This window comes from Nerophis ophidion, linkage group LG03 (genome assembly GCF_033978795.1).
Source record: "Nerophis ophidion isolate RoL-2023_Sa linkage group LG03, RoL_Noph_v1.0, whole genome shotgun sequence".
In the NCBI taxonomy this organism is placed as follows: domain Eukaryota; kingdom Metazoa; phylum Chordata; class Actinopteri; order Syngnathiformes; family Syngnathidae; genus Nerophis; species Nerophis ophidion.
The window spans coordinates 67,835,824-67,854,432 of NC_084613.1; the positions used below are offsets into that span (position 1 = coordinate 67,835,824).

General features: G+C 38.4%; 1 protein-coding gene across 3 annotated transcripts in view; it reads right to left on the reverse strand.

Moving 5' to 3' along the window:
- Positions 1–18,609, reverse strand: part of impg1b (interphotoreceptor matrix proteoglycan 1b) — an 80,718-nt gene that overhangs the window by 22,061 nt on the left and 40,048 nt on the right. For 2 of the 3 annotated variants that reach the window (XM_061895896.1, XM_061895898.1), the window contains exon 12: positions 17,221–17,310. The exons of the other annotated variant lie outside the window; for it this stretch is intronic. In XM_061895896.1, coding sequence (XP_061751880.1) covers positions 17,221–17,310 — 90 coding nt within the window. The remainder of the gene's footprint in view (positions 1–17,220; positions 17,311–18,609) is intronic. 3 annotated transcript variants of the gene reach the window in all.

Here is an 18,609-nt window from a genome sequence, read left to right on the forward strand (position 1 = left end):
TTGAAGTAAATTCTGAAAGCCATTGAAACAGTTAGCTCCATCTTTTGACACTTCTTCCACTCCCGTCCTTGCACGCTACACCGCTGCAACAAAGATGACGTGAAGAAGACGCTGTCGAAGGTGAGCCACGTAAATAATATGACTCCTTTGCACCTGGGAATAGGTTGATTGGCAACACTAAATTGGCGCTGGTGTGAGTGTGAATGTTGTCTGTCTATCTGTGTTGGCCCTGCGATGAGGTGGCGACTTGTCCAGGGTGTACTCCGCCTTCTGCCCGATTGTAGCTGAGATAGGCACCAGCGCACCCCACGACTCCAAAAGGGATTAAGCGGTAGAAAAATGGATGGATGAAATATGACTACTTTAATACCCCCAATAATCCGGTGCGCCTAATATATGAAAAACGATCAAAAATAAACCATTCATCGGCAGTGCGCCTTATAATCCGGTGCACCCTATGGTCCGGAAAATACGGTAGATCGAGTCGCGAAATTAGGGTTAGTGTTATTAGTGGGCACAGAACATGATAACTGTAGTCACGACAAGCGCGAAAAATAAGGGGGGAACAGATGGAAGCTTCGGCTAACACAACCAACAACCCGTTTAGGTAGAAAGTGCTTTCACTGATATACACAGGGGTGAGGGAAAAATAACCTATTAAGAGTATGGAGCGATGAAGAAGGCGATATTTAGCAGAGGAGGAAGTCAAGCGGTTCTGGTAATGGCCAGGCATCAACGGGCATCGATTGTACTTCTACTTCAAGTCAGGCTGCAGAACGAAAAGCGGTTAAAAACCAAGCAAAGGTGGGGGGGGATTACACCTTAGCTAGACGGGCTGTAGTGCGAGAGATAAGAAGGCCTTAAGGAGCTGGCCTCTGATAGGGTTACTTCACTTCTCGGCACGCGAGACAGGTATCTGACAGCCGCCTTCCCCCCGCGGCTAATGGTCTCCCTGGGAGAACAAGTGTCGTTATCACGCCTTCCAAACGAAATGGTCAGCCATTTGTCTCCTGGGCGCCGATGTCAAATTACCCGTGAACAAGGGATTGGAGAGCAATCTGTGCCTAGGTGGCCTCCGAACACACAAGGTCAAAGTTTCTATCTCATGTTTGGTCTTTATTGAGGACTGAAGACCCAACCGCATCCCATCTATTCAAGGGAAACTGAAACCAACTGTGCCTCTGCAGTCTTGGAAACATAAGGCCCAAAAAGTTTATTTGTAAACCTCACTTGTTGCAACTGCATCCCGTTTAGGCTGAAGAAATTGCTGATAGTTCAAGTTCAAAGTTAAAATCCCAACGATAGTCTCACACACACTAAGTTTGGGGATATTGTCCTCTGCATTTGAACCATCTCCATGTTGACACCCTGGGAGGTGAGGGGAGCAGTGAGCAGCAGCGGTGGCCGGGCTCGAGAATCATTTTGGTGATTTAACCCCAAATTCCAACCCTTGATGCAGAGTGCCAAGCAGGGAGGTAATGGGTCCCATTTTTATAGTCTTTGGTATGAACTCAAGTTCTTCCAGTGTCAGGGCGGACGCTCTAACCACAAGGCCACTGAACAGGTCTGAATCCACACTGGATTTGAGATCAATCTGAGCCTTTATGGCCTCGGATGCATGTTGTCATAGCTTCTACCTCAATTAAGCCTTTGTTGTGGAGTAAGGAACAACTGCATTCCATCTAGGCAGGATACATTTCTGCTGGTTGTATCTGGTTCCCAGTGAACACTAGATAATAAACCAATTCATTCCTCGGAGGCCTCTGACCTACAATGGTTTCCACATCACGTTTTGTCTTTATTGTGGACTGAGGAACAAACACATCCCATCTATGCAGGAGAAACTGCTACTTGTTTCCTCTACACACTGGATTAGGAAGCAATCTGTGCCTTGGTGGCATCAGACCTGTACAATCAAAGTTTCTACCCCACTTTTGCGGTCTTTATTGTAGACTTAGGAACAACCGCATCCCATTTATGCAGAAAAAAAAACTGCTACTGGTTCGCTGTGAACACTGAATAGAGGGCAATCTATGACTTGGTAGCATTGGGTGCATAAGATCAAAATTTTTTCCTCACGTTTTGTCTTTATTGTGGACTGAAGAACAACCACAGCCCATTAATGCAGGAAAAACTGCTTCTTGTTCACTGAGAACACTGAACAATAAGTGTTTTAGTGGGATCAGACGCATAATTCCAGAGTTTATACTGTACTTCGCTTTTTGTCTTTACTGTCAGCCGGGGAACATCTGCTACCCGTCTCTGCAGGGAAAACTGCTACTGGTTCACTGTGAACATGCACAGAGGGTGATCTGTGCCTCAGTGGCATCAGACGCATAACATTTAAGTGGCAACCTCTGTTTTTGACTTTATTGTAGACCAAAGAACAAGTGCATCCCGCCTAGGCAGGAGAAACTAATGCTAGATACATCTACAGGTTCTATATAAACACTAACTTTTAAACCAATCTAAATTGAATGCATAAGTTCATAGTGTCCCTCAAATTTTTGGTTTCTGTTGAACACTTAGCAATAACCGCATCCCGTCTATTCAGAAAAAATGTATACTGGTTCTATGTAAACATTGCATAGAGGGTAATTTGTACTGTAGTGGCATCGGGCGCGCAAGATCAAAGTCAATGCCCAAGTTTTTGTCTCTGTTGTAGACTGAGGAACAAATGCATCCCGTCTATTCAGAAAAAAACTGTGACTGGTTCACCGTGAATCCTGAATTAGAGAGCAAAATGGGCCTTGGTGGCATTGGACGCATACGATACAAGTGGTTACCTCTGTTTTTGACTTTATTGTAGACTGAAGAACAAGTGCATCCCGTCTAGGCAGGAGAAACTGTCGCTAGTTACATCTACAGGTTCCATATGAACACAACATTTTAAACCAATCCAACTTGAATACATAAGTTCAAAGTGTCTGCCTAATTTTTGGTTTCTGTTGTAGACTTTGCAATAACCGCATCCCGTCTATTCAGAAAAAAATTGATACTGGTTCACCGTGAACACTGGATAGAGGTTAAATGTGTACCATATTGGCATCGGGCAAACAAGATCAAAGTTATGCCCACGTTTTTGTCTCTGTTGTAAACTGAAAAACAACTGTATCCCGTCTATTCAGAAAAAAAACTGTGACTGGTTCACTGTGAACCCTGAATTAAAGAGCAAAACCGTGCCTTGGTAGCATCGGACACATATGATCAAAGTTTCTACATTTTTGTTTTTATTATGGACTAAGAAACAACCGCCTCCCGTCTATGCAGGAGAAACTGATGCTGGTCCTATCTGATGGTATCCTACAGTATAAACACAAGATTTGAGACAAATCTACACCTTGGTGGTCTTGAATACAGAAAGTCAAAGTGTCCACCTCACTTTTGGTGTTTATTGTAAACATAGCAAAGATAGCATCCCATCTATGCGGGGAAACGACTAACCAGTGTGAACACTGGATTTGAGACCGACCCATGCTTTGATGGCATTGAACGCATAAGTTCAAAGTTTCTACCATACTTTTTGTCTCGTGTGTGGACTGAGGAAACAACCCCATCCCATCTAGGCAGGGGAAACTGCTACTGATTGCCAGTGAAAAATCTCATTAAGACTGAGTTTCAAAAGGAATATGAACCTGATTACCTATGCAGGAAAAACTGCTACTAATTTACTTTGTACATCACGAACCATAAGTCAAAGTGTCTACCTCACTTTTGGTCTCCGTTATTGATTTAGCAAAGACTTCATCCCATCTATGCAGAAAAAAAAAACTGCCTGGCTCACTGTGAAGACTGAAGAGAGGGCAATCATTGCATTGGTGGCCTCGAGCCATAAGATCATGGATTTTACTTCTCCTTTCGTATATATTGTGGGCTGAGGAATAACCTCGTCCCATCTATGCAGGAAAAACTGCTACTGGTTCACTGTGGACATTGCATAGAGGGCAATCTGTGCCTAGGTGGCATCGGGCACATAAACTCAAAGCTTTAACCTAACTTTGTGTCTGTATTGTGGATTTAGGAACAACCCCATCCTATCTAGGCAGGAGAAACTGCTACTGGTTGTATCTACTGGTTCCCAGTGAAACATCCCTTCACAAGACTAAGCTTCAAAAGGAATATGAACCTGACTCTAAGAATGAAGTCATTGTCTAGTTATTCCAAACTCCATGTCCAGTTTTTAGTGGTTGCTTCACAAACCAGTAGGTACAGGAGTAATGGAGGAAGGGGGTAAGCGCCATGTATGCAAACGCATACATGTCTCACACTGGATGGGCGGGGGGGTATCCAGCAAAACAGGTGGTCCATTTAAATGGGCTGTGTTTAATTTCACATTCCAAATAGCCCATTTAAAAGACATTTCTAATAGGTTATTGATTTAAAGGACAGTTAGAAGACGGTAAAATACTTACCATCTCAAACGTCTGACCACAATATTTCTTAATCTGTGGTGTTCTCCGGGAAGCTAAAAACCTCAGTTTGGGCAACCATTAAATATTGGAGATGGAGAGGCTTTTTTAAATATTATTATTGGAAAAAAAATAGATAACGTGATGTCAGACAGACCAGAAGGTTTAATTTGTCCGTGGAAAAATAAATGACAAAATAGGATGAATGCCTCATTACCACACATTTAGTCTGTAGTCAACAACCAGATATTATACACAAAAACAACCCTAACAATGTACTCTTTCATGTAATTGGGGACGGGGACGGCAGTGGATTTTGGGAGAGTGGCTGTGCTAGCAACCTGAGGGTTCCTGGTTCGATCCCCAGCTTCTACCAACCGAGTGACGTCCGTTGTGTCCTTGAGCAAGACACTTCACCCTTGCTCCTGATGGGTCGTGGTTAGTGCCTTCCATGGCAACTTCCGTCATCAGTGTGTGAATGTGTGTGTGAATGGGTGAATGTGGAAATACTGTCAAAGCGCTTTCAGTACCTTTAAGGTAGAAAAGCGCTATACAGGATTAAATAATTTACCATTTTAATTCAAATACAATTAAAAAAACAATGCCCTTCAAATATAAAATATCAAATATGTGGGCTCTACCGAGGATCTCATTGTGGTTTGTGTTGTGGTTTGTGCAGCCCTTTGAGACACTAGTGATTTAAGGCTACACTGCAAAAAGTCAGTGTTCAAAAACAAGAAAAAAAATACAAAAATGAGGGGTATTTTACTTGAACTAAGCAAAATAATCTGCCAATAGAACAAGAACATTCAGCTTGTCAAGACTTTCCAAAACAAGCAAAATTAGCTAACCTCAATGAACCCAAAAATACCTTAAAATAAGTATATTCTCACTAATAACAAGTGTACTTTTCTAGGTAGAAAAAAAAGAGACCTTTTTGCTCAATATGTTGAAAAATATTCTTAAATGAAGTAAATGCTAGTGCCGTTACCTTGACATAATGATATGCGCTTGGCATCACGATTTTTTTTTTCATGCTTGAAGTAAGAAATTATTACTTGTGAGTGTTGATGACACAGCTTTGCAACACTTGATATTTGCAACAGTTGATATTCTAGTTTCAAGCATGTTTTACTCAATATAGGTCAGGCCTGGGCAATTATTTTGACTCAGGGACCACATTTAGAGAAAACAAATATGTGTCTGGGAGCCGGTAATCTATTTTTAGGCACACTAAAACACACAAAACTTCGCAATAATGTCTGATTGAATGCTAAAAACGTTATGTTGAAAAATATTCTTAAATTAAGTAAATGCTAGTACCATTACCTTGACATAATGATATGCGCTTGGCATCACAATTTTTTTTTTCATGCTTGAAGTAAGAAATTACTACTTTAAAAAAGTGGATTTATACTTGTGAGTGTTGATGACACAGTTTTGTAACAGTTGATATTATAGTTTCAAGCATATTTTACTCAATATAGGTCATCAAACCTCAGCAACAAGCTGTAATATCTTACTGAGATCATTTAGAACCAAAACACTTAAAACAAGTAAAACACTCTAACATAAAATCTGCTTAGTGAGAAGAAATATCTAATCAGACAAAAAATAAGCAAATATCACCCTTATTTGAGATATTTCATCTTACTTAGATTTCAGTTTTTACAGTGTATATACACAATCATTGATTGATTGATTGATGAAACTGCAGCGACATTGTTATTCAAAGAGCAAACACTGAGGAATTCTTTTTCTAGCATAATAACACACCGGCACGCTAGGGTACGAGTCATAAAAGCTAACTACGGCAAAAGATAAGCTAGCTTCTATGTCAACACGAAACACATTTGAGTTTGTAATACACAATGCAAAACGACACCAATCTGTACTGAATGAAAAACATGAACAATCCTATTACAGTATCTGTAAAGTATTAGCCTACATTTCATGTGGTCGATATCAAAGTGACTCACTGGATGGACAGTCGTCCGTCTGGTCCAGCTGGTTGGGGACGTTTCCTGGTGATTTTGGGTAAGCAATCCATTTATGTCAAAATAGCTTGTCTCCAAATTCATTATTTATAGCGTCAAAAACGCTTTTAACCTCACTCTTCCCATCTTCCTTTGTACTCGCTTCTATAAGCAGTAGTTCATCCTCAGTGTATTATGCTTCAAAACTATTAGGCTGTGAATCCTCATTTGACTAAAAATAGTCGTCTTTGTTGTCTGTTATGATTAGAACACTTGTGTTTGATCACGGAAGTAGGAACACAAGTTGTTGCCAGAAGTCAGACTTGCGCTGACCAAAATACTGTAATTTACAATATTTCGGTTTTACAGTATTTACAGTCTGTAAATATTGTAAATATTACTTGTTGTTATGAACGTGTCTGTTACTACATTATTTATAGACTTGCAATTTGTATATTAAACGTTGCTGGAATGTTTTGAAGTTGTTTTGGAGGGCTTTGAAAGCTACAACTGTGACTTTCATTAGACGCATTTTCCAAGCATTATTTATCATCTCAAAATCCTTAAAAAAAAAAAAAAAAAAAGACATGCGTGTTCTTGTGTCTTATAATGATTGTAAATGATAGGGGGGGAAGTGCAATTCCCCTTCAAGTCTTCTAGCAACTATAAAATTATTTTGCTGAATAGACAATATGTCTAATATTTTTTTTATTTCTGACTAGTGTTGTCCCGGTACCAAAATTATTTTGATTATTTTCTGTATTGTTCTAAATAAATGGGGGCCACAAAAAATGGCATTATTGGTTTTATTTTAACTAAAAATCTCCTGGTACATTAAATATATGTTTCTTATTGCAAGTTTGTCCTTAAATGGTAAATGGGTTGTACTTGTATAGAGCTTTTCTACCTTCAAAGTACTCAAAGCGCTTTGACACTATTTCCACATTCACCCTTTCACACACACATTCACGACCCATCAGGAGCAAGGGTGAAGTGTTTTGATCAAGGACACTACAGATGTGATTAGGTTGGTAGAAGGTGGGGATTGAACCAGGAACCCTCAGGTTGCTGGCACGGCCACTCTCCCAACCGCACCACGCTGTCCCCTAAAATATTGAACATACAAGACAACTTGTCTTTTATTAGTAATTAAGCAAACAAAGGCTCCTAATTTAGCTGCTGACATATGCAGTAACATATTGTGTCATTGATCATTCTATTATTTTGTCAACATTATTAAGGACAAGTGGTAGAAAATTAATTATTAATCTAATTGTTCATTTACTGTTAATATCTGCTTACGTTCTCTTTTAACATGTTCTATCTACACTTTTGTTAGAATGTAATAATCACTTATTCTTCTGTTGTTTGATACTTTACATGAGTTTTGGATGATACCACAAATGTGGGTATCAATCCGATACCAAGTCGTTACAAGATCATACATTGGTACCGAATATGATTCATTAGTATCGCGGTCCAATACTAATACCAGTATACTGTACAACCCTATTTCTGACCATCCAAAATGTTGACAAACACACACAGTGGGGCAAAAAAGTATTTAGTCAGCCACCGATTGTGCAAGTTCTCCCACTTAAAATGATGACAGAGGTCTGTAATTTTTATCATAGGTACACTTCAACTGTGAGGGACAGAATGTGGGGGGAAAAAATCCAGGAATTCACATTGTAGGAATTTTAAAGATTTTATTTGTAAATTATGGTGGAAAATAAGTATTTGGTCAACCATTCCAAGCTCTAACAGATGGAAGGAGGTTTTGGCTCAAACTCTCACGATACATGGCCCCATTCATTCTTTCCTTAACACGGATCAATCGTCCTGTCCCCTTAGCAGAAAAACAGCCCCAAAGCGTGATGTTCCCCCCCCCCCATGCTTCACAGTAGGTATGGTGTTCTTGGGATACAACTCAGTATTCTTCTTCCTCCAAACACGGCGAGTTGAGTTTATACCAAAAAGTTCTATTTTGGTTTCATCTGACCACATGACATCCTCCCAATCCTCTGCTGTATCATCCATGTATCCATTTTGGTATAAACTCAACTTGTCGTGTTTGGAGGAAGAAGAATACTGAGTTGCATCCCAAGAACACCATATCTATTGTGAAGCATGGGGGTGGAAACATCATGCTTTGGGGCTGTTTTTCTGCTAAGGGGACAGGACGATTGATCCGTGTTAAGGAAAGAATGAACGGGGCCATGTATCGTGAGATTTTGAGCCAAAACCTCCTTCCCTCAGTGAGAGCTTTGAATGGTTGACCAAATACTTATTTTCCACCATAATTTACAAATGAATTCTTTAAAATTCCTACAATGTGAATTCCTGGATTTTTTTCCCCACATTTTGTCTCTCACAGTTGAAGTGTACCTATGATGAAAATTACAGACCTCTGTCACCATTTTAAGTGGGAGAACTTGCACAATCGGTGGCTGACTAAATCCTTTTTTGCCCCACTGTATGTAGGACGGAGGATTCTGGTCCGCCCATCGTCTGTGTGTGCATCACAAGCACTGATCCTGTAGCCGTGTGTGTACCTGTTGTTTACACGTCCTTCCCACACGTGCTAAATATAATGAAAAATAGTCCTCGTAAAACAATGATGAGTGTTGATAGAGATAGTTGCAGTGATTGCACGTGTTAAATAAGTAGACTTCTCCTCCAAGTATTGTGGGCATTTTGTTGATCGGCATATATTTTGCATATTAATGAAGACAGAGACACAAAATGGAATCCACTTTGCTCACGTTTAGTAGATCAGCTTTGCGTGTGCTATCAGGTTTGCACGGGTTTTTGTACACAAAAATCTTAAGTAGCTCAAGCTATTATGTTTTGTTTATGACAGTTCAAATATGTTGACACACACACACCACAGGATTGAGGATTCTGCTGTCAATCGACTACCTTTTTCATAACCATGTGAGATTTCAAAAGTGCTAAATAAAGATGCAAGGCAGCGGCCGCGGAACAGATTTAGCCTTGATAAAGCACATTGCGTGTGCTAAATGATTATATTTGCATCTCCTGTTGTGTTCTGATATTCCGCATATATTCTGCATATTCATGAACACAGAGTCGCTAAATGGATTGGGCGCTCTATTTGGCTCCCTCAAGAGACACAATTCTCCGCGCACCAGCTTAGTATATCAGCTTTGCATGTGCTAAATAGGTTTACATGGAAACCTTTACTCGATCAGGCTCTTAGTGTTTTACTGTAAACAGAAGTTAACTGCTTTTTATTTGGTTTGATTGTTTTTAACGCTTTCACGCAATTAGGATGTTGAAGATGCTGGGTAACTTTTGGATTGGAAAATGTGTTTTAAAATTAAACTGAAGGTTCTAGAACGGAGTTTGCTTTTCTTTCTTCCCCTCCATTTTTCGGTATTCATTTATTATCTCTAGTTATCATTACATATATGTATTGTTGCATTTGAACAACTGTATTGTTCATAATGGAGGTAAATTACTGGTATTGTTCATTATCAATAGCGCTATTTCTGTTGGTATTTGTATTGCTCCATTTGTAGTGTAAATATGCTCATTGTAATTTCTGTATTATTATTTATTTTGCTAACTGCTTCTTTGCTATCAGTTTTACGATCATATTTGTATATATCGTATGTGCTGATGTTGCTATATTGTTAATGTTGTTATTTTTGTGTTTGCTGTTGTTGTTTTTGTCTCTCTGTCTAATCCCCCTCTTATCCCCACAATTTCCCCCTCTGTCTTCCTTTTTTTCTCTTTCTATCCACTCCTGCTGCGGCCCGGCTGCACCAAATGATAATATAAATACAATTAATAAAGTCAAATACAAATAAGGCAACAAGAGAAGTACCCTACACTTCTGTTTTGTAACGTAACGTAAACTTCGTTGTCACATGTTGCTGGTATCAAATTCTAAAGTTAATGATTATTTGCAAAAAAAAAAAAAATGTTAATCAATTTGAACATCAAATATGTTGTCTTTGTAGCATATTCAACTAAATATGGGTTGAAAATGATTTGCAAATCATTATTTTCCTTTTATATTTACATATAACACAATTTCCCAACTCATGGAAACAGGGTTTGTACATCAACTACTATATATGATTTGCCTGAGAAGCTTGACAGGACAAAACAAAACAAAAAAGAGTAGTGCTGTGCGATGACGATACGAATTGCACTACGACATAAAAACATCAATCGTATGCTATAATTCAATAATAACAATAATAATGGATTAGATTTATATTGCACTTTTCTATTATTAGATACTCAAAGCGCTCACAGAGAAGTGGGAACCCATCATTCATTCACACCTGGTGGTGGTAAGCTACATCTGTAGCCACAGCCGCCCTGGGGTAGACTGACGGTCCAGTTTGCGCCTACGGCCCCTCCGACCACCACCAATCATTCATTCATTCACTCATCATTCATTCACCAGTGTGAGCGGCACCGGGGGCAAGGGTGAAGTGTCCTGCCCAATGACTCGACGGCAGCGATTTGGATGTCAATAGGTGGGAAGCGAACCTGCAACCCTCAGGTTTCTGGCATGACCGCTCTACCCACTACGCCATGCCGCCCCGATATATATATATAATTCTGTGTCATTTATGTCATAATTCTAATGTCTGTGCGGTGGCTAACTTGGCGGCATCATTTTACATCACTTGAAAGAACGTTACGGCTAGCGTTTTAATCGTTTTTGCAATGCAGTCTGCTGAAAATGATGGAAAGTGCCACTCCGCATAACAACCAATGCTGTGGTCAAAGTTGGACTTGCCACAGTAAACATTTTAAGATTTTCAGCACTAAAGTGGACAGTGCAACCGCCCCCAATTTGTCACGTTTCATGTGTCAGGTAAATTGTGACGAATAGGGCCACATAAATCCCTTTTCTACTGCAGCATAAAAAACACAAAGGAAGCTAAACCAACAAAAACCAGAAGACGAAATGGCACCAACAAGAGAGAAGAGCCACTCCTTTGTTTGGCTTTGGTTTGGAGAAAAAAAACAACCTAACAACGGTAATCTGCAAAACATGCCACTAATGAGTTATTGCTAGCGATGTGAACACGTCTAATCTTTTCTATAAATTGAAGACACGGCATGAAGGACAGTGCAGAAACAGTGCTGAAATAAAAACAGCAAACAATAATTTTTGTCCAAAGGAAACATCTATGACAATCAGTCCTGCAGACACCGAGAAATGACAGATGCCGTCTCTAAATGTATATGTGTAGAGGTCACATGACCATGGTATACACTATAAAAGCTATAATGCAGGGATCACCAACCATTTTGAAACCAAGAGCTACTTCTTGGGTACTGATTAATGCGAAGGGCTACCAGTTTGATACACACTTAAATAAATTGCCAGAAATAGCCAATTTGCTCAATTTACCTCTAAATAAATCTATATATATTTTTTTTTTAAATGGGTATTTCTGACTGTCATTCTGTCTTACATTTTTTTCCTTTTATGGAAGGTTTTTGTAGTGAATAAATGATGAAAAAACACTTATTTGAACGGTTTAAAAGAGGAGAAAACACGAAAAAAATTTACAATTTTGAAACATAGTTTATCTTCAATTTCGACTCTTTAAAATTCAAAATTCAACCAAAAAAAATTTATGGAAAAACTAGCTGATTCGAATCTTTTCGAAAAAAATAAAAAAATAATTTATGGAACATCATTGGGAATTTTTCCTGATAAAGATTGATTTTAGAATTTTGATGACATCTTTAAAAAGGTTAAAATCCAACCTGCACTTTGTTAGAATATATAACGAATTGGACCAAGCTATATTTCTAACAAAGACAAATCATTATTTCTTCTAGATTTTCCTGAACAAAATTTTTTAAAGATATTGAAAATAATTTAAAATAAGATTTACTTTTGATTATAAAGATTCTCTAGGTTTTCCGGAATATTTTTTTTAAATTTTAATCATAATAAGTTTGAAGAAATATTTCACAAATATTCTCCATCAAAAAAACAGAAGCTAAAATGAAGAATTAAATTAAAATGTATTTATTATTCTTTACAATAAAAAAAAATTAAAAAAAAATTGAACATTGAACATTGATTTAAATTGTCGGGAAAGAAGAGGAAGGAATTTAAAAGGTAAAAATGTATATGTGTCAAAATCCTAAAATCATTTTTAAGGTTGTATTTTTTCTCTAAAATTGTCTTTCTGAAAGTTATAAGAAGCAAAGTAAAATAAAAAAATTAATTTATTCAAACAAGTGAAGACCAAATCTTTAAAATATTTTCTTGGATTTTCAAATTCTATTTGAGTTTTGTCTCTCTTAGAATTAAAAATGTCGGGCGAAGCGAGACCAACTTGCTAGTAAATAAATACAATTTAAAAAATAGAGGCAGCTCACTGGTAAGTGCTGCTATTTGAGCTATTTTTAGAACAGGCCAGCGGGCTACTCATCTGGTCCTTACGGGCGACCTGGTGCCCGCGGGCACCGCGTTGGTGACCCCTGCTATAATGTATACCATACTATAATATTTGTTATTGTTTAATTGTTTTTTTTTAATAAGTTTAACTTATCTTTAATTTATGCAAACAACTACACACAGAGAGTGTGTGCATGCAGATGTCCGCACATGGCACAAAGCAGATTGAATCCTTTAATAGTGTGCGTGTGTGTGTGGGTGTGTGGGTGTGTGTATGCATGTGTGTGTGTGTGCGTGTGTGTGTGCGTGTGTGTGCCAGCGTGAGCGTGTGTGAAGGGCAGTAAGTGACCTGAATAACAGAAAGCTTCTTAGCATGCACAAACCACAAACCTCCACAAAGCTGACCAAGGTCTCGTGATTCAGACTAGGATGGGAAAGCTTTGCCCCCCCCCCACTATCACCTTCACAAAAACAACACACCTGAAGCACCTCAAAATGTACACAACATAAGTTTGCTCTTTTCAAGTGAATCATACATAAAAAGGTGTTATATAGCAGGTGTTATGTAGTGCGTCCTCACAAGCATGTAACCAGAAATCGAACTCAAGTTATTTTGCGGCAAGGTAAGGGTTAGTGTACTCCAGAAAAATGCTCACTCTACATTTTGCACAACTGATTTTCCAAGTACAAACCCCAAAACCAGTGAATTTGGCACGTTGTGTAAATCGTAAATAAGAACAGAATACAATGATTTCCAAATCCTTTTCAACCTATATTCAATTGAATACATAACGTTCGAGCTGGAAAATATCGTTATTTTTTGCAAAAATTACCTTATTTGGAATTTGATGCCTGCAACATGTTTCAAAAAAGCTGACACAAGTGGCAAAAAAGACTGAGAATTTGGGGAAAACTCATCAAACACTTATTTGGAACATCCCACAGGTGAACAGGCTAATTGGGAACAGGTGGGTGCCATGATTGGGTATAAAAGCAGCTGCCATGAAATGCTCAGTCATTCACAATCAAGGATGGGGCGAGGGTCACCACTTTGTCAACAAGTGCGTGAGCAAATTGTCCAACAGTTTAAGAACAACATTTTTCATTGAGCTATTTCAAGGAATTTAGGGATTTCCCCAGCTACGGGTCGTAATATCATCAAATGGTTCAGAGAATCTGGCAAAATCACTGCACATAAGTGACTATATTACAGACTATCGATCCCTCGGGCTGTACTCCCACAAAAAACAAAATTTGTGTGTAAAGGATATCACCACATGGGCTCTGGAACACTTCAGAAAACCACTGTCAGTAACTACAGTTCATCGCTACATCTGTGAGTGCAAGTTAAAACTCTACTATGCGAAGCAAAAGCCATTTATCAACAACGCCCAGAAACCCTGCCGGCTTCGCTGGGCCCGAGCTCAACTAAGATGGACTGATTCAAAGTAGAAAAGTGCTCTGAGGTCTGACGAGCCCACAATTCCAATCGTTTTTGTAAACTGTGGACCTTGTGTTCTCTGGACCAAAGAGGAAAAGATCCATCTGGATTGTTATGGGCGCAAAGTTCAAAAGCCAGCATCTGTGACGGTATGGGGGTGTATTAGTGCCCAAGGCATGGGTAACTTACACATCTGTGAAGGCACCATTAATGCTGAAAGGTTTTGTAGTAACAAATGTTGCCATCCAAACAACACATTTTTCATGAACGCCCCTGCTTATTACAGCAAGACAATGTCAAGCCACTATAGTAAAAGAGTGCGGGTACTAGACTGGTCTGCCTGTAGTCTAGACCTGTCTCCCATTGAAAATGCAATACGAAGCCTAAAATACGCCAACGGAGACCTTGGACTGTTGAACAACTTAAGTTGTACATTAAGCAAGAATGGGAAAGAAGTCCCTCTGAAAAGCTTAAAAAATATGTCTCCTCAGTTCCCAAACGTTTACTGAGTGTTGTTAAAAGGAAAGGCCATGTAAGACAGTGGTAAAAAAATGCCCCTGCGCCAACTTTTTTGCAATGTGTTGCTGCCATTAATCATCAATCAATCAATCGATCAAAGTTTATTTATAAAGTCGTAAATCACGAGTGTCAAAAAATTCTAAGTTACTGATTGTTTGCAAAAAAATTAAGTTCCTCAGTTCGAACATTAAATATCTTGTCTTTGCAGTCTATTCAATTGAATATAAGTTGAAAAAGATTTGCAAATCATTGTATTCTACATTTATTTACGAATTCCACAGCTTGCCAACTTTACTTATTTTGGGTTTTGTACAAAAACACAGCTCTCTTACTAATTGTTAAAAATATTAAGTTATTCCAACACCCTGGTGGATTATTGCGTGTAAAAAATCATTCTAAAGTGTCGCTAAAGCAGCTGGCTCCTAGTGCTAATAATACTTATTAAGTCCCACATTGCTATCATAATATCCTGAACAAATATGGACGAAAAGATAACAGACAAGTCAGCAATTTATTGTACGAAAAAGATTCTGACTAAATTTAAAATGTTAATGAGGGAATCATTTGGTTTTTTTTGCTTTTTTTTTTTTTTTTTTAATAAAATATAGTGAAAATATAGGTGGGCTAAGTTATGCTTGGAAAGTGTCAGTACTTTAAAAAAAAAAGTACATATTCTTTAAAGGTGCCATATTTACCATGAATTGATTAACGTGGACCCCGACTTAAACGAGTTGAAAAACTTATTCGGGTGTTACCATTTAGTGGTCAATTGTACGGAATATGTACTGAACTGTGCAATCTACTAATAAAAGTTTCAATCAATCAATCAATGTAATGATGTGGCCAGAAATGGTACTGCAATCACGTTCAAAATTCTGTAGTCCCCTCCCACTCTCCATGACTAAGGTGGCCGAATCCGAATCCTACTCCAAGGAACTTCAAATGGCAATCGACGAGTCCTGGGCTGCAGGTTTCTCTTGTTTATGCTTTTTGCAAGATAGTTTACTAGGTAATTATACCACATTTTACTAATGTCCATCAGCCAAATGTTACGCAGCGATATTTTCGGCGGGAGTTGGAACAGCTTGTTGTCATTACGCTGCTAGAATGTCTAGATTGACAGCACGGACCACCATCAAAATAATTCTATATAATAATATCAATGAATCAATCAATGATTTTTCATATAGCCCTAAATCACTAGTGTCTCAAAGGGCTGCACAAACCACAACACAAACCACAACGACATCCTCGGTAGAGCCCACATGAGAGCAAGGAAAACTCACACCCAGTGGGACGTCGGTGACAGTGATGACTATGAGAAACCTTGGTGAGGACCGCATATGTAGGCGAAGTAGAAAATGATTACATGTAATGCATTATATTGTGCCAATAAAAATCTTCTCCGCCTTCAATCATCTCCATCTTTCAAAGACATCCCTGATACAAATCCTTGTTTTTTTACTACCTTTGTCATGAATAAGTTGAGAATCGTAACGATGCCTTTTAGATTTACTGAGGTCTGACATGTTTAGTAACTTTACCAGTGGCAGTAGTTCGACAAAGAGGGCGGTGCGTAACTGGATGTGACACACTCCCAGACTTTCTAATTGGTCAAACGGTGTAGGACGGGGCATCAAAATGAAAACAATAACAATATTTCGGGGCTGTAAATCTAATTTCGAAATGAGCATATCCCGGCTGAACAACCGTTATCAATTATAAATCATTTCAAAAAGTACATAATTTATTAATGCTTTTTGAAATATCAGAGCCATTTAATGAAATTATTACATATGGCACCTTTAATGAATGCTAAGTTTTTCTTCAACAGGTGCCAGTAAGTGATTAAGAAATGTTTATTAGGTACATTTTGTAACATATATTCAGGCAGTTAGCTAGGCAACTAACAGGTGAGTATTTATTTTATTCCCTTAATCTTGTTTTGCAAGAAACATGCAGGTAATATGCTGCCCCCTATAGGTTTGGAGTATGATTGAAAATATATCTGAATAAGTCTCGGGTTAATGTAATGTTAATTTGAGCGATACAAAAGCACAATAGTCATGTTTTTTGTTTGTTTTTAATTTCCGGCTCATTCACAGTTAATGGAAAGTTAACAAATCATGCTTAATGATTTACATGACATTAATGATTAGTTATGACAAAATTATTGAGCATTAGTTTTAACATGTTGTATTGTTGTGCAGTAGACCGTATATACATATAACAAACACAATAAATGACATATTCTGTGCTAAAGACAAAGTTAAGGCAAACAATAACAATCAGGACAAACCAAAAACAAATATCAACGTGAGTTGCTACGGCAGTAAAAGGAGAAAAGTGTGTTAGTGTGTCCTCAGTTTGTGAAGCTGTAGTCGGTTAAAGTTAGGAAGCAGAAAGGTTTGCGCTCTCACTGAGGCGTCACACATGTAAGTTCCAATGTGGAAAAATCAAAAATACCGGTATGGAGGCTAACGTTGTCTGTCTCTTAGGCCCAGATTTGCTGGATGCTCCAGGATTTGGCCAGTTTCTGGGCCCAGAGTGCTGAGTCTGAGTGGAACAGAACCATTTTTTTCATTCCTGTTTCTCCAAAATTGACGTAAAAAGTAACAAAAAGTAAGAATGTGACTCTTAGGTCCCAGCCATTAAATAATCAGACATATAATGAGAGTGGAGCCGACTGTTTGTTGTTTCCATGGCAATTGTGGACCATAAGTGCACTAATTAACATCTCTACTCAATTAACCACTGAGTCTCCTATCGTCACACACAAAATCAAATAACCACCGGCTGTGGCTCTAATCTACACAGACTTTTACTTTCTACTTTCTCATGCACTCTAAAATGTTATTCAAATAAAAACAATCAAGCAGTAGATAATGAGTTTTCAAACTTCATGGTTTGGGTAAATAAACACCCTGACCGCAATTATAGCACTTATGGTCTAAAATATCTAGCAGACCAGCAACACTGCTTAGGGTACTGTTAAGAATTGTGGGTAGTGTTTGTACAAATGTTGATATGCACGCTAACATGATCAAACATGTAAGTTGTGTTAGTGTTTAGCACATACATTCATTGGCTTGGCTTCTTTAGCGTCTTTTAGCTTTGGACTAGGTCTTTGTTTGTTAGCATATAAATGATTAACCCAGTCAAATGTGGAAAATGAAATACACTTCACATACAATACACATTAAAGGGGAACATTATCACAATTTCAGAAGGGTTAAAACCAATAAAAATCAGTTCCCAGTGGCTTATTTTATTTTTCGAAGTTTTTTTCAACATTTTACCCATCATGGAATATCCCAAAAAAATGCTTTTAAGTGCCTGATTTTCGCTATCTGTAAATCCACCGTCCATTTTCCTGTGACTTTACATAGTGACGCCAATACAAACAAACATGGCGGATAGCACAGCAAGATATAGCGACATTAGCTCGGATTCAGACTTGGATTTCAGCGGTTTAAGCGATTCAACAGATTACGCATGTATTGAAACGGATGGTTGGAGTGTGGAGGCAGATAGCAAAAACTAAATTGAAGAAAAAAATGAAGCTATTGAGCGAATAGCTATTGAAGCTATTCGGCGATCGCCTTCCAACCAACGATTGCATCTTTTGACCAGACCACTGGAGCAACTTAAATCTGTCCATAGGTAAGTGTTTGTTTGGCATTAAATGTGGGTGGAGGGAAAGACTGGATGTAAATATAGCTACAAATGTACATACAGCTAGCCTAAATAGCATGTTAGCATTGATTAGCTGGCAGTCATGCCGCGCCCAAATATGTCTGATTAGCACATAAGTCAATAACATCAACAAAACTCCCCTTTGTGATTTCGTTGACT